Here is a 14,801-nt window from a genome sequence, read left to right as displayed (position 1 = left end):
GCTGCTAGCCTGTGTTATTATGACAAACTTAAAAGTTTAGCGCATGTAGCTCTCAGTATGGACCGTAAACAAAAGCAGGCTCTGACATAACCACTCTTTTAGTTGCACTTTAGTCTCCTTTTACAACCGAGATATAAAGATGGGGGTAGTTTCCTGAAGTGTCCTGTCACTTCTGTGAAAAGCCACATATAATCCTGAGGATTTATTACCTGTTTAAATCAATCCATCTTTGGGTAGCACACCCACAGGCAATACTGTCATGTACAGTACTCCCTACTGACAGTAACATAAAGTCGCCTCCCCACAATAGGTCCGTTTTTCTGTCATATTTACAATCCAATCCAACTCACTCCCTAAGCATGATTACTAAAGCCTATGGAAAGGGGATGGCGGGACAACCTGGTCAGGTAGTGCTCCAGTCTCAGACTGACTGGACAGGGATATGTACCAGGTTCGCTTTCAAACATGCCCACACAGGAATGCTTGTGGATATTAATAGCTGCATTTTCTACTGCATATCAGCCTTGAGCAGAGCTGGAAAGGAGCAATGTTTATGATAGGTCACCAACCCTTAAGATATGCTCTAGTTGTCCTCCAGACATTCCAAAGAGTTGCTTGCAACATCAGGGATCAGTTAATTGGCACTAAGCATTTCTTTCCCAACATACTTAAATAAATAGCAATGTAAACATTTTAAGACAGTGAAGTCTCTATGTTTGTACTATGCTTTTTGCATAGCTCAAGAGTTGTCAAAGCTTTTCTTTCACAGTATTTTTTTTGCAGAGTCCTTAGATTACCACAGGAAGTTCTGTTTTATATTCCAAAACTATCACTATATACATCATGTATGAGAAACTGCTCTGTACTAAATTAGCCTGCTAACTGGGTATGGGGGGGCTGGGGAAAGAAGGAAAGGGGGGGCGGAAATAAAGGAATGCATTGGTATCCAAAACTTTGGCTTGGCTCGCTTTCTGAACTTACCACTTTTTCTTTAGAACGCAGTACACCAAGCTTCCCAAATCGGACATGAAAAGGAGAACACTGGAATGTACCATCCTGTTGCCGGACCACAATGACATCAATGCATCCTGAAAGGGTGGCCTGATTAATACCTTTGTACAGCTCCTTCACAGTAACCAGCACTTGTCCTGCAAGTTGTCCTACGTAGTTCATAGTCTGAGACTAAGAGAGAAGAAGGGGACAAAAAAGTAAATAAACTTAATAAAAGCTTTTAAAATCAATTTTATGTCAAGTTTACACACTCATGCAACACATTATTTTAAGCGTAAAGAATTCTCTTACCCACCACCCACTTTCTATAGGTTTCTCAAAGTTTCAATCAAGAGAAAACAAATCTTTTTACAGTTTTTTTTTGTGGTTGTTCATACTCCAGACATCAGAAAATTGAAAAATAACATGTAGTCTAGGTGAAGTGATCTTACTAGATGGGAGGAAGGAGCTGAGAACAGAATACAAGGAAAGGAAGATGTATGCAGGAAGAAGATTATGCTATAGTCAAACAAAAACCCCCACAGAATCGCTTATCAAACATTCTGCCTACTCCATTAAAAATACTTAATTGAACAAATGAATTTTGAATGACTGCAAATCTTTCAGACTAAGAATACAACATGAAATATGACTGCCAATAACCAATGAAGTCCAAAGATTTCTCAGAACATCTAAGCTTTAATAGAAAGAGGGGAGGAAACTGTTCTAATGGAAACCTAAGTGCAATCCCTTCTCATTCTGCTGTCTCCTGCCTCCCATCCAAAAGACTGCTACAAGCTCATTTCAAATATATCCACGCAATTACTTGCCTCTGTAGCTAAGGGTATTATTTGGAAGATCAAAGAGCCACTTCAAAAAAGCAACACATAACAGGGCTCAAACTGTAGAAATTCTAGTTGGGGATAATATTCCTAAAAGTAAAAAAAAAAAAAAAAAAAAAGTGCAGTGAGTTTCTTTGTCTATTTCCTAATCTAATTTTATTAGCCCCTGAACAAGGTTTAGAGTTCTTAATACCTCTAAACAAAACAATATTGCACTACAAGAGCTTTTCCTCCTGACACTGCTTTCATTATCTAGATCATTAATTACTTCTGTTCTGAGACTTCAGAGCCTTCTTTACTGTAACACAGGGTATACTGCATTCATTCAAAAGGAAGCTACTTTTGTAGCATCTAACAGTACCAATATAGTTTTAAGCATGCAGGAGATTCAAAACTGCTTCCACAGACTTAAGAGCAGCTATGGAAGTTATTTTTCTTCATCTCAGGCTTCTGAGGCCTAACTTACAGTACCTAATCATATTTAGATTTTTTGAAAGAAAAAAGAAAAAATAATCCTTTCTCTTTAGAAGACTCAAAAAAGAAGATGGGAGTTTTCCAATAGAGATGTAAAACTGTTTGGAAATTACCCACAGAATTACTATGTTAGGTAACATGGTAGAGAATTTTCTTCTGCGGCTTTTGTACAACATGGCTGATGAAGACAGAACAGCCTGTCACTGAGTGACTAGTAAGATTAGCAGAATGGAGTCCCTAACAATGTTAGTGATTAATAAAATTCAGTTTCATCTCTAGTAGTTTCATGGATAACTATAAAATTGATTGCTTGCTAATAAAATAATAGCACACCCTTGAGTGAATAAGATACATAGCTGGGTGAATAAGGGGAAGTCTCACTTCAACCTTTCCTCACCTGACCCTCTTAATGAGCTGATTTTAGCTCCCTGGCAAAAGTCTACCTATTTGTTATTGTTATTTCGGTGGGTTAGTAACTTAGATTAGCTCAGAGAAGAACATGACAAACATCAGTCACGAGGCACATGGCAGCACCAGAAAGCTAGGGAAAAAAAAGGCTGGAGTAGGGAACCAAGCATCTTTCCTTTTGACAAGTGAGGCATTCGCTGCATCTCATGGAACTGTAACCCAAGACAGAAAGCTAGTAACGTCTCTGCTGTACTGTTTAAGCAATTAGTCTTCTCCTGCAGTGACAATCATCTTTAGTTCCAATCCTAAGACAAATTCTCTAACACAGGCATTATCATTCATGGCTATACCTTGGCTGCTTCCAAGAGGAGTCTATGGTATTGGCTTACTAAGAAAAGTTGATTTCACGTCACCAAGGAGACTGAATTGGTTAAAAAGAAATGCTTTCATAATCAGTAATACAGTCCTTAATAGAGTGTCTATTCATAGATTTCATTTTAGGACTTGAGAAGTGGACATTAGCAAGGAATTCAATTAAAATAAGAATTTAATTAAAAATCAGAATTTTACAACTGCTAATTGAGTTCATCTGATGAATAATCTACTTTTCCCTCACATACATACTAACAGACCCTATCTTGGGCACAGACAAATCACAAAAAAACCTTACAAGACTGAAACATTCACCTATTTTTCATATATTCTTGCTTTTGTGTAGCAAAAGTTCTCTTACAGATCTCAGTTACATTTCTGTAGCTCACCAGACGGCCACAAAACATACATAAACAGAATAACCTCTTTTGTGTGAAAAAGTTATGAATGATTGAACCTACTATTAAAAACACTGTCTATAAGGAAAGTAGCTTTTTATGACCCAAGTCTTAATACAAACACTGTTTTGTATATTGTAAGCAAACAAAATTGTAGATCAGAAAGTAGTGTACATTATTGCTTATCAGGTTGTAGTTCAACTTTTAACATAAGGGTTCAGTTTGAAAGATAAACATGTTATTTAAGAAGGGTCAAACTGTGGTAAGCAAATGATCTAATAGAAATGAAGTGTCACTACATACCTGAAAAACATGAGATGTTGAATTTATCTCAAATGTCAATAGAATTGCAGCTAGGAGATTTTAAAATGGGGGAGAGAGGAACTGCTCTAAGTTTTATTGTACACTGTTGGAAAACTTCTGGTGAGCAATAGTGAACCTGATTATAAAGCTATAGAGAGGACAGAGTAAAATGTTATTGTGTTAATTCTCACAAATACAACAGACATAGCCTGATCACAGAATAACCAGTAAGACCAAATATTTCCTCAATAACACTATTTCATGCTTAGTAAGCATTCATTAAATAACACTGTCCTGAAAGCAGAGAAAAAGAGCAGTATGCCCTTACAACCTACTAGAAGAACCTAAAAGGCATGCCAATTTCCAGTTCTGAAACTCAAGTGATGGACAAGACAAGTTAAGAAAGGACAATGCATCAATATTTCACAATACCATTTAGCTTTAGGTTTACTTTAGGTTTTATTTATTTTGCTATCCAAAGTATATATATTACTTGAAGCAGTCAAATTCCAGAACTCTGCTAAAGCTAATATAGCTCACTACTATTCTTCTAGGATAGCAAATTAAGAGCCTATCAATACCTAATATACTAGCTAGTTTGCAAAAATTCTTATAGCTGAATATGTTAATACTGCCAAGGTAATTGGAATGGGGGGAAGAATCTCTCTGTCCTATATCACAAAAAAAAGATTTTTTTCTGGCAAGAAGCCATTACACTGCAGAAGTCAGAAACTGAAACTGCCTCTTTTCTTTCCTTTTGAGAGAGAGCATAAAAGTAAATACAAAATAAGAAAATAAAATATCTACGGCAGAAGTTTAAGAACTAAACATAAAATAATGTGCCTTTATCTATAAAATACTCAAATCAGTTAAACAAAATTTAAGCCTGCATATGCTGGTTGACTTCCTCATGTTACAGCAATGACTAATAGAATGGCCCTCAGAAATAACAATCAAATAGTAATATAACTCAGATTAAGCATCTAACATGTTCTACATGATAGCCAAATTTTCAAAGCTTATCACCAGGAAATGTTTACGTTAACATAACCTGAGCAGGACGTTTTGTCAACAGGACTTATATCTATGTACTATTAACAAACATGTTATTTTGGCTGCTACAAACCCAACACATTTTCTTGAATGATTTTTTATGTTATTCAGTAATATCCATATGCAAGATATAACCAAAGTCTGTCCACAAATTTGTGTTTTCTGTGCATTTAGAGTACTGCTTTAGTAACAGTAAGCTACAGTTTTTGTTCTTAAAACTAACACCTTTTGTACAGGTGGACCCCTATGAACACGAACATTATAAATACCCAATACAACAACAGAAAAACAGTGCAGGTTACTCAAAGACAAGCTGTCAGATTGCTCTGAAGGCACACACCTTCAGATAGCACGAATTTTAACTATCACTGCAAGAAAAAGTTATTTAAAGGTAGATCTTAGCTTGTAAGAGGGTAGATGTTCATCCCATTTATTTTGACATACATTTAGAAGATTAAAAGATAGTCTAATACCACATGATGTAAACAGTAAATACATTGCATTTATTTCAAGGGATTACATGGAATAAAAAAAAGCATGCATAGCAATGGTTTCCCTCAATTTATCTCATCTTGCCTATATTTGCATTTATATATGTATTTACGAGTGGGGAGCTTTCCTTAACCAGTGAAAATCTTTAGCAAGCATTTTACTAGTCTATATTTCATACCCTAAAAAGGTGGAGGAGTGGAATAACTATGTGAAACAGGACAACTATACCATCAGGTCTACTTGGCAAAAACAGGAAAAAAAACCTTTGCTCCTAAGTAAAGATTTTAATTTGGGTTTAGGATTGCTCCTGGTACTGCACAGAGCACTTAGAGAACAAAAACGGGAAACAAAGTAAGTCTTTTGAATGCCTAATTAAAGTCTTGCACACGCTATTTGATATAGACTGTCAATTTTTACGCATTTTAACTATGCGATAGCGAATTATATAACCGTACTTAACAATAAATCTGTCAAACTCACCAAGATTCCAGAAGGAACTCTTTCATGGGCAGCAACAACTCTTCTACTAAAGTCATCTTCAAAAACATCCTTTTCTGAGAAATGCATCTCAGAAGAAGGGAAACTAACTTTCCACAGTACAGATAAATACAAATCTTACAGCCATAACAAAACGCTGTACCAGTATTTCTTCTCTTTCCATTGAAGCAGAAGAATTATGTAAATCTTCTAGTCTCAGAGAAAAGTGTTTGGTATATTTTCCCATGCAGTATTAAGATTAAAAAGGAAGCACTTCTTTAAGAAAGCTCACACAGAAACTCCCTCACCAATAGGCTTTGCTTGAAATGTCACAGCCCCCTTGCACTCTTGGAGATAAGCAATAATACGGCCACACTTGCCATATGTTTGCACTGATAGGTAATGATCTTGTTTTACACCAAGTCACGTGACTTTAGCTAGAGCTCCCATGGAAAGAAACAGGGATTTAGTTAATGATTCTTAAGCAAAGTCTACATTAGCTCACTTGGAGACTTTTTGCCCACTGTTGCAACTCTAGCACCTGTAGCAGCATTCAAAGTCCTAGTTCAGCCTGCAGCACCCCTAATTGAAGAATGCTTGCTGGCACTCCATGTGCCTGCTCCCTCCTCTAATCGCTTCACTGGGCTAGCTATTCACACTTTATGGGACAAATTTGATGACGTTTCAGGGTCTAGTATTTATGGGCTATTTTTCCCCCTTTCTGAAATTGCATTACAACAGTAAAGAGAAAACTGACCTGGTGCCAAGCTTACATTAAACCACACAAAACTATTTTTTCCTGAGTTTTCCTGCTTTCTTTAAACTGAATTGATAAAGCAGTAGAATTCGGATGTGTGGACAACCCATACATGCTTATTGTGTACCTAGCTCCATGACTGAGAACAAGAATCAATTTTCAATCTGAGGAATTCTGGTATGTCGTTACTTTTCAAAATAGTATTGTGAATAGCTGCAATAACTGAGGGAGTGCAGGAGTGTAAGGAAACAAGTCTACCCTGAATGTGAAAAAAGACCATTAATATTCCCTCAATGTAGACACATTCTCATTACCTTAAACCCAAGCATCTCCTCCCCACCCTTAAGGTGTTACTTTATGTCTGGTACAGAAGATGCTGGAGGAATGCTGCTTGAATTCCAACCTAAAAAATAATTTAGGATCCTACTACTACATTTATACTATTCTCCTCTAAGTTTTGTACATTTATGTATTAGGCTCTGATGCAAAGACGAGGAAACACATTACTGGCTGCAGCCAAATGTAGGTTTCCAAAATAACTAAAGAACTACACTCAAGACCAAAACTAAACCAGTCTTGAGGACACACTCCTAAATTGAGTGTTGGGACTGCTACACCTGCAAGTAAGGCTGCACAAGCTGCTACCACCTCTGGGTCCTTTTCTATACAATGAATGTTCAATGTAGCTCTTCACAAGAAAAATTACTGGCTTTGTAAGCAGACATGACAGGTATTTTCAAAGAGTATTAAGAATTAATAGACATACTCTCTGCTTGTTCATCATTACTTTATCATGAGTGTTCCGTTAATATATGGTAAAAACCACACAGGTATGAGCAGAATGGAAGCCAGCTTTGCAAGACAGTGCTTCTTTTTGAACACTTTTTACTTAGCTTTATATTCACTGGTTTGTGTGTTGGGTTTTTTGTGTACAATGTTTTATATATTCTATTTTAGTATTTCAGATTGATATTATTTTCTTCAAAGCTTCTTAAAGCATTTCAGAAGACAGACTTTCTATAATACAGATAAAACTGCAGTCACTGCAGTAAGGTAAAATTAAGCCAGGTAATAAGCTTTGCACATTTACTAAGCCTCCTTGTCTTTTATTTCTCAAAATTAGTAAAGTAAATAAAACATAATTCCATCTGAATAAGTTTCAGTTCTACATAATTTGCTTACAATTTACACAAGAAAATTAGCTTTAGTTTTGAAAAGCAAGTGGCCGAATATGGAAATATTAGAAGCAATGTTTTTCATGCAACCTTAATCAGGTCTTTGGTGTGAGTAAATTTTAGTGTGGTTTAGCCTTAGAAAGCACATACGAGTTTTTTCACTAGCTTCATGCAAGTTAACACTGCTAAGAAAGATCAGTCAGCATCCTAGGTTCTTTTTTTCTCTCTGCTCTTTGCGGATCTACACATCTTATAGCATTGCTCAGTCAAAATCCCTGGTGAGAAGTATGATACCATTTTAAGTGCTACTTCTCTATAGTAACCTTCATAATGTATTTGATTGCAATCATTCAGTTTTACAGCATCCCAGAGATACAGTATTCCTTTTTTCAGCCATGCAATGGAAAACTCAGGCTAGGGGATTAGAATGAATAAGACAAACCCTTCTCTAATTAACATATATCATAGATTCAGCAAGTATGGGGCAACATTTGTTCATGTCCCCTATGTTTCCTTCACCCCAGCCTGCCCCAAATGATTTTACTCATCAGCTATGACTTAAGCACCACAGTTCTCAGTCTCCCACCCCAGCCTAACATTAGAAAAGGTCTCTTCTCCCCAGGCCTCAACTCCTGATTCCTAAATTCCATCACAGTTTCATGCACTTTTTTTACACTTTTCCTATTGGGTGCAAACAAAGCGGAAAAATTACTAATTCTCCTATAGAAATTATGAAAATCAGACTAGGACTGAAAACACCTTCCTGTGCCCAAGTTCTCTATCCTAGCCCTGGTCTGAAGCATCTGCTTACAGAAACTGGAAATGAAGCTCTGCTGGTTCCAGCTTGTGGTAAAATACAGTCAATACAGCACCTGTTACTTCTAACTGCAAAAGTCCATCCATTCTCAATATAGACTTTTAAACCTGATCCAAAGGCTAGTAACTTTGCCAAAATAGAATAAATTCAGACATAAATGATGGAAGCCATACTGAATTAAAATCATTTGGGCCTCAGATCCCTTCTGAAAGGAGCACAAGAATTCTCCTATGAGAAAATAGCTAGAGCTTTTCCTCTAATAGAGTGGAAACATACCACCAAGCTTTGCTTCCAACAAAAAAAAAACAAAACAGTTAATATACTTGCTAAAATTTTCCATATAAAGGCTGAAGGTAGCTTGGATGAAACTGGAATGAAAATTTCCATTTCAGTAAAGTTCTGTGCAACTAAAAATCAAGTTCTGCTCAAAAATGCTGAAAAAGACTAAAAGGCAGTTACCTGCTTTTACCTGCAACTCCAGGCTGTCAAAACCCTAAAAACAATTAAAAAACTCTATCACAAGTACAAGAATCCAAGGAGTTAATAGATGCTAGAGTACACCAGTGATACAAAAACAGTTCATTGCCCACTAAACTTATGGTGCAAAAAGTATAAAATCAGATGTCTAGTTCTCCACCTACAATGCAAGATGGTGTATTCAATGCTTTCAAGATCTCCTATCAGATGGGAGTCAGAAGCCCTTCAAATTAGGATATTTTTTCAGGGCAGCTCAAGTAGGTTTTTTAATCTCCAAGGGTGGGGGTAGAAGAGATAGCAAGACAAGACATTCGCAGTTTATTTGGACTTGGCCCTTTTGTAATGGGTCAACAGTTACATGGTTTCCGATGACTCATCTGATTCTGGTATTATGGCATCTTTCCTTCTATTAATCTAAGCTTTTCTTTTTTTTTTTTAATACATGTATTTTTAAGTCATCTTTTTTTTTTTTTCTGATTGCAATGGAACTTCAGCAAGAACAAAGAATACTTTAAGAGTCCATAAAGTGAATTTTACTGTTAAAATGACCAGTTCGATCAAAAAGTTTGGTTACATGCACGCAAAATTCCATGTGTATTAAGACCTTAACTTCTTTCAAGGCACTTAAACGAAGTAACTGGCTAATCCAAAAGCCCAGCACTTTGGAATCTGCATGGGCATATCCCACACAAGTGCCTGACACACTTCACATATCTATTTCCAGGCAGACAGACTTTTCTACTGCCACACAACATCCTTGGTTGAATTTATTTCTAGACACATACCACAGAAACCACAGCTTCTGAATAGACATTCCATCTATCTCATTTTTACACAAGATAAGAGAAAGTAGATGAAGTTTTTCCTGTATGTTTCTAGAAAGCACTAAGCATTTCCCTAATAAGCAATTCCTTTTCTTTCTATTTTCTCCATTTAAAAAGTTTTATTCCAGGCACTGATCTGCCCCAGGTGTATTTATATTTTCTGATAACTATCCACGATTTAGAAGTCAAAGAAAAGGAACACAGTAATGTATTTAACCATGAAATGCATCTTGGATCTCCTACTGGTGTATAATTTGGTTATTTTTAGAATGTAGACATGAATATAAGAATATATGATCTGAAACTAGTTCGTATCTTCAGGTTGACAAGAACAGAAATATAGTTATTCTGAGAAATAGATACATGGAATATCCCCTAAGTTCTAAATATAGTGTATATCAAGAAGAAACCTTCTGTTACTTTGTAGACTGTCCTTACTGTCGAACTGATAAACATATACCAAGGTAGAAGAACATCCGTAAATTTAACTTGCGTATAAGACTTGGCCTTTTTATTAGAAAATTGGGTACAAGTGCCAGTCTTACAGAATTCCCACACAAAGGTATTTATAGCATGAGATGCTGGGAAAGGGAAAATTAGATATAGCTGAGCAAAGCAGCATATGCTTACTCATTCACCAAACACAAATCTACCTGCATTATTGAGTTTTAATGAACATGGAGAACACATCTGTCTGAAGGATCTATTTGTTCAACCCCAGCACACCATAGCACATCTGTACTACCTATATGTGACATGACAAACCTGTAAAGTAGCCCCGCAAATTTCTTGTTTGTGTTAATATGCACACTTTTGCTTTGTGGAATGAGCAGCTCTAAGTCACCATCACGTAATTTCTACTTGTTTTAATCGCTGTATTTCAGTTCACGTCACAAACTAAATGTTATTGTCAGCCACGCAACAGACAGCTACTTTGATTTCTAATGGAATCTCAGGTACAGTTCATTATTAGAAGCACTTCTTTGAAAGAATCTTGCAAAGAATCCTTTAAATATTTCCTTTAAAGGGCCCTTCATAACCATCAAACCAGAAGTAGTACATTTCCTGAGGAGACAGTTGTTCAGTCTAAAAAAAGGCAAGTAAACCTAAAGCCATGGCCTAAGACTGGCTTAGCATGTGCTGCCTTCAGCCATGCAGACCAACACAAAAACATCACCTGGCACACTGGAGGCTTTTACATTATTACTCTGCATATTTATGTTTTTGATACAGAACTTAAGCACTTTGGATAAAGAAATGGACCAGTTCCTACACTAAAAGTCCTGTCTTTTCACTCAGTACAGAAAGCAGAATGAGGAAGTGTTCCCTAATTTGGGGGAAAAGAGTGACTCAGGACAAATTCTGGTGGTTAATATCAAATTACAGGACTGCAAAGCTGAAAGAAACTGGTAACAATTAAATCCTTAACTGGGAAGGGGAAGCTAGCATCCTTTACTTGGAAATGCCCTTGAAATAGAGACAAGAAAAAAAATTCTATAAAAAAAAAAAAAATCCCCCAAGAATGTGCTTAAGCTCTGTCCTCAGAGTCTGGCTTGACTTGTCATGACAGTTTCATATTAAATCAGCCTGCCTGCACAAACTGAAATGTAAACACTACTGTTACTACATAACAGAGTCTGTAGTAAGATTGAGATAGCAGCTATGCAGAATAAAATGCTCATTTTTAAGCGAAACATTCTTTGCAAAAGCAGCAATATTTTTATTGCACTTGAAGTGGATAATTTTATTTACAATTAAAAAATTAAAATCTCTGCTTACCTATATAACAGTGAGGTATCTACAGAGCTGACATTTTTGGGTTACTGTAGAACCTTAAAATGCAACTTCAGTAAGATCAAAGGTTCATAAAGAAAATACTCGCATCAGCACTGCCAGATGGAAAAATCATTGGGATACAGTATGCTACTATGTTATGTTCTCAGTATTTGTGCAGTATGGGATGAAGACATCTAATGCATATACCTTAGACTTGAATTTGATCACAAACATATCACTCACTGTTTTGTATGAGCCTGAAAGTTTTTTCACTGTGGATATATGTAACATGCAGCACTGAATCTCATACCCGAAGGTGTCCTTTCATACCATTTCAGCCATGTACATACAACTTACTTGCAATTCATTAAATAAACAATGATGAATAAGTACTTTATACACAAGGCAAAGCTATTAAAAAAAAAAAAAAGTAGCTTTCTATTTCAGCACAGATACTCTATGATTACACACAAACTTTGAAGAACTGGGTTTTCCTGTATTTTGTGACCTTGCACTTAAGATGCAAGACTGAGAAAGGAAAAAGCTGTGAGTATCAGCCAAGTGAACAGTTACTTCCAGGAAGAGAGAAACAAATGTGCCTGATTTAACATCTAGCTTTGACAGAAGCTCCCAGTGTGGCTGTGAACAAAATTCTTTCAGCTTTACCTGATCTAGATTGCAAGTTCTCTGGGGCAGAGACCAAGGCATGAAACATGCTGTGCAAAAAACAGCTATTCTGGACCTCCAGATATATAAGGAGTTTATAGTCAAGTGAGTTTGTATTTCCCCATAACTGATCAAGACTTTACATGCTGGAAGTAGGGAGAAAAGGACAAAAAGTTCTCTGAACTGTGGAACTGGCACATTTCACACATACGTCTTCCGAGTTATAATAATGAAGAACTAAACTTAGTTTTGTAATGAGGCAAAATATTACATACGGTTCATATACCACCTCTTTTACAGGCCATTAAAAATCCCCAAAATTTTTATATGCTTAACTGAAGTTATGCTATAAGCTTAAAAGTAAACACTGTAATTGCTTATGAAAGCATTGCAACACTATCTAGTTATTCCTACTGTAAATAACAGTATCAGATAATAAAGCATATAACTCAAAGTTCCTGAATCCTGAGTTCATTGAGAATTTTTTTAACTTTAGCTCGTCAGTTTAATATTCTACCATATAATAGCAATATGTTTTTAGAAAGCACCTCACAGTCATTCTCTTACTCTATTCAAATAAAGAGATTTTCCTTGTTTTCTGTAAGGGATGAAGTTGTTTACATTTCTGTATGTTCTGGGATGCAAAGAAACTAGAGTTAGGAGAGAAGGCACAACTCATGGTCCTGGCTGGAGCTAGTGGCCTAGCATGGTTAGGTACCTACTGAGTGACAAGCCTGCAGTAATACAAAGAAAGCAATCTGTGACTTGCAGTTTTTCATTGTGACTAATGAATATCTGTATATCCTTACAATGTGCATAATGCTACACATTTTCCTTTTTTCAATATTTTGCAAACGTTGAGAACTCAGTATCCAAAATTGTCCTGAGAAATGCTATTATAAAGTATAAAACCTCCAAACCAACCAACCAAAGAAAACCAACAACCAAACAACTGAGTTCTGTAGGATCATCTCTGTATCCTGTATGTGGATCATCTGCAGTCATCATCTCTGACAATATCCTAAATAATACCACATACTAACAAATGTACTGTTTATAGCCATATACTATGTAGTATAGCTATGCAGTATAGCCATATACTGCAAATATACTATGGCTAACAAATTCTTGTGGCCACAATGGAATTTTGCTTGGGGTAAGAAAAAAAAAAACCTCCTCAAACGATGTGCACATACAAAACCCAGGCATATTTATCACATTTTGTTGAATGGAAATGCAGACGTTTAAACGGCATATTGTCTTCATCTATTAAAAAACCCTGATGTCTTCTACATGTACTCCGTAACCACTGGGTAACGAGAGGAACCATGCAGCTCACACAAATTCAGACGTGCACTTGAGAAAAACTCGAATACACACACAAAAAACGCCCAGCGTATTTCCACTGATGAGCACTTCATACTCCACGCACCAGCGAGGATAAACAGAAAAAACAAAGGCGGATTGCCCCGCAGGTACGCAAGTTAGCAGCCCGAGTTCAAGCAATGTATATCCGCAGACGGAAGGCGCTAGCCCGGGCAGCAGGGCACGTATCGCGATTTTTAACATTTGAGAGTCGCACCGCCAGGCAGAGCCAGTAAAACAGACGTTTCAAAACGGTACACCGCCCTCCTGTCACCGCAAGGCTGGCAGGCAGCGCCGGCGGCCACCCCGCGCTGCCCAGGCACAGCCCGCACGGGCACAGGCACACCGCAGACCCCCACTCCCGGTCTAGCCCGCGCACCCAGCAGTCAGGGGACGGGAGGGGATGGCTCTCCTTCCCCCTTCCTCACCCCATCCCGCACACTGGATCCCAGGGCAGCGGCTGGTAGCGCAAGCACTGGCGCCGGGCAGGCCAGCCGGCTCCGCTTCCGAGCGACGGTCAAGGCGGCCGTGGGGGGCTCAACGGTGCCTGCTCAGAGCCCTCTCCGGAGAGCGGAGCGAGGCCGGGCCAGGCTCTCCGCCACCCACCTTCCCCTGCAGCCGTACGGCGTGGCCGAGAGTGTGACCCCCCTACCCAGCCCGCTTCTCCCTCACACAGCCAGACACCGTGCGCTCCCCCTCCCCAGCCGAATTGACTGCCCCTTCTCGCTTACCTTGAGCGGGGCCCGGCGTCAGCCGAGCACGGGTGGGCGGACAGACGGACGGACGGCGGGGGGAAGAGAACAGCCCGGGACCAGACGTGGGGATGGCGGGCACAGGAGAGCCGCGCTGGGCGGCTGGATGCGAACTGCGCCAAGCGGCGGCCGTTGGTGCACCGCCTGCACGTCCGCGAGAGCGCGCGCCGCCGCCGGCGGGTTGCGGCGGGGAAGGGGGGGGAGGTTGGCGCGCCGCCGCGGCGGTGGCAAGCGCGCGCCACCTCAGCGGCGCGGTCCCGCCTCGCCCCGGGCGCCACGTGACCTTCGGGGAGACGCAGGACGCGAGCGGCCTGCAGTGCGTGCGCTGGGAGGGCGGCGGTGGAAGGGGGCGCGGTCCCGGCTTGTCTCCCCGCAGGGGCCGC

The 14,801-nt window shown here is 38.8% G+C and overlaps 1 protein-coding gene across 3 annotated transcripts in view; it reads right to left on the bottom strand.

Annotated features, from left to right (window-relative positions):
* Nucleotides 1-14,575, bottom strand: part of LPIN2 (lipin 2) — a 44,613-nt gene extending 30,038 nt beyond the window's left edge. The window contains exons 1-2 of one of the 3 annotated variants that reach the window (XM_061356391.1): nt 14,398-14,575; nt 982-1,182 (exon numbers count right to left, since the gene is read on the bottom strand). In XM_061356391.1, coding sequence (XP_061212375.1) covers nt 982-1,173 — 192 coding nt within the window. In that variant the 5' untranslated portion in view covers nt 1,174-1,182; nt 14,398-14,575. Of the gene's footprint in view, nt 1-981; nt 1,183-5,812; nt 6,409-14,397 lie in introns of those variants that run through there. The other 2 variants (XM_061356392.1, XM_061356390.1) reach the window with 2 other exon arrangements.
* Nucleotides 14,576-14,801: the final 226 nt, after the last annotated feature.

This window comes from Neopsephotus bourkii, unplaced genomic scaffold (assembly GCF_033783945.1).
Source record: "Neopsephotus bourkii isolate Nb327-2 ecotype Australia unplaced genomic scaffold, CSIRO-AGI_Nbou_v1 NB_846, whole genome shotgun sequence".
Lineage (NCBI taxonomy): Eukaryota > Metazoa > Chordata > Aves > Psittaciformes > Psittacidae > Neopsephotus > Neopsephotus bourkii.
Note: the sequence above shows the minus strand (reverse complement) of the source record. Positions and strands in the feature narration are given on the sequence as shown.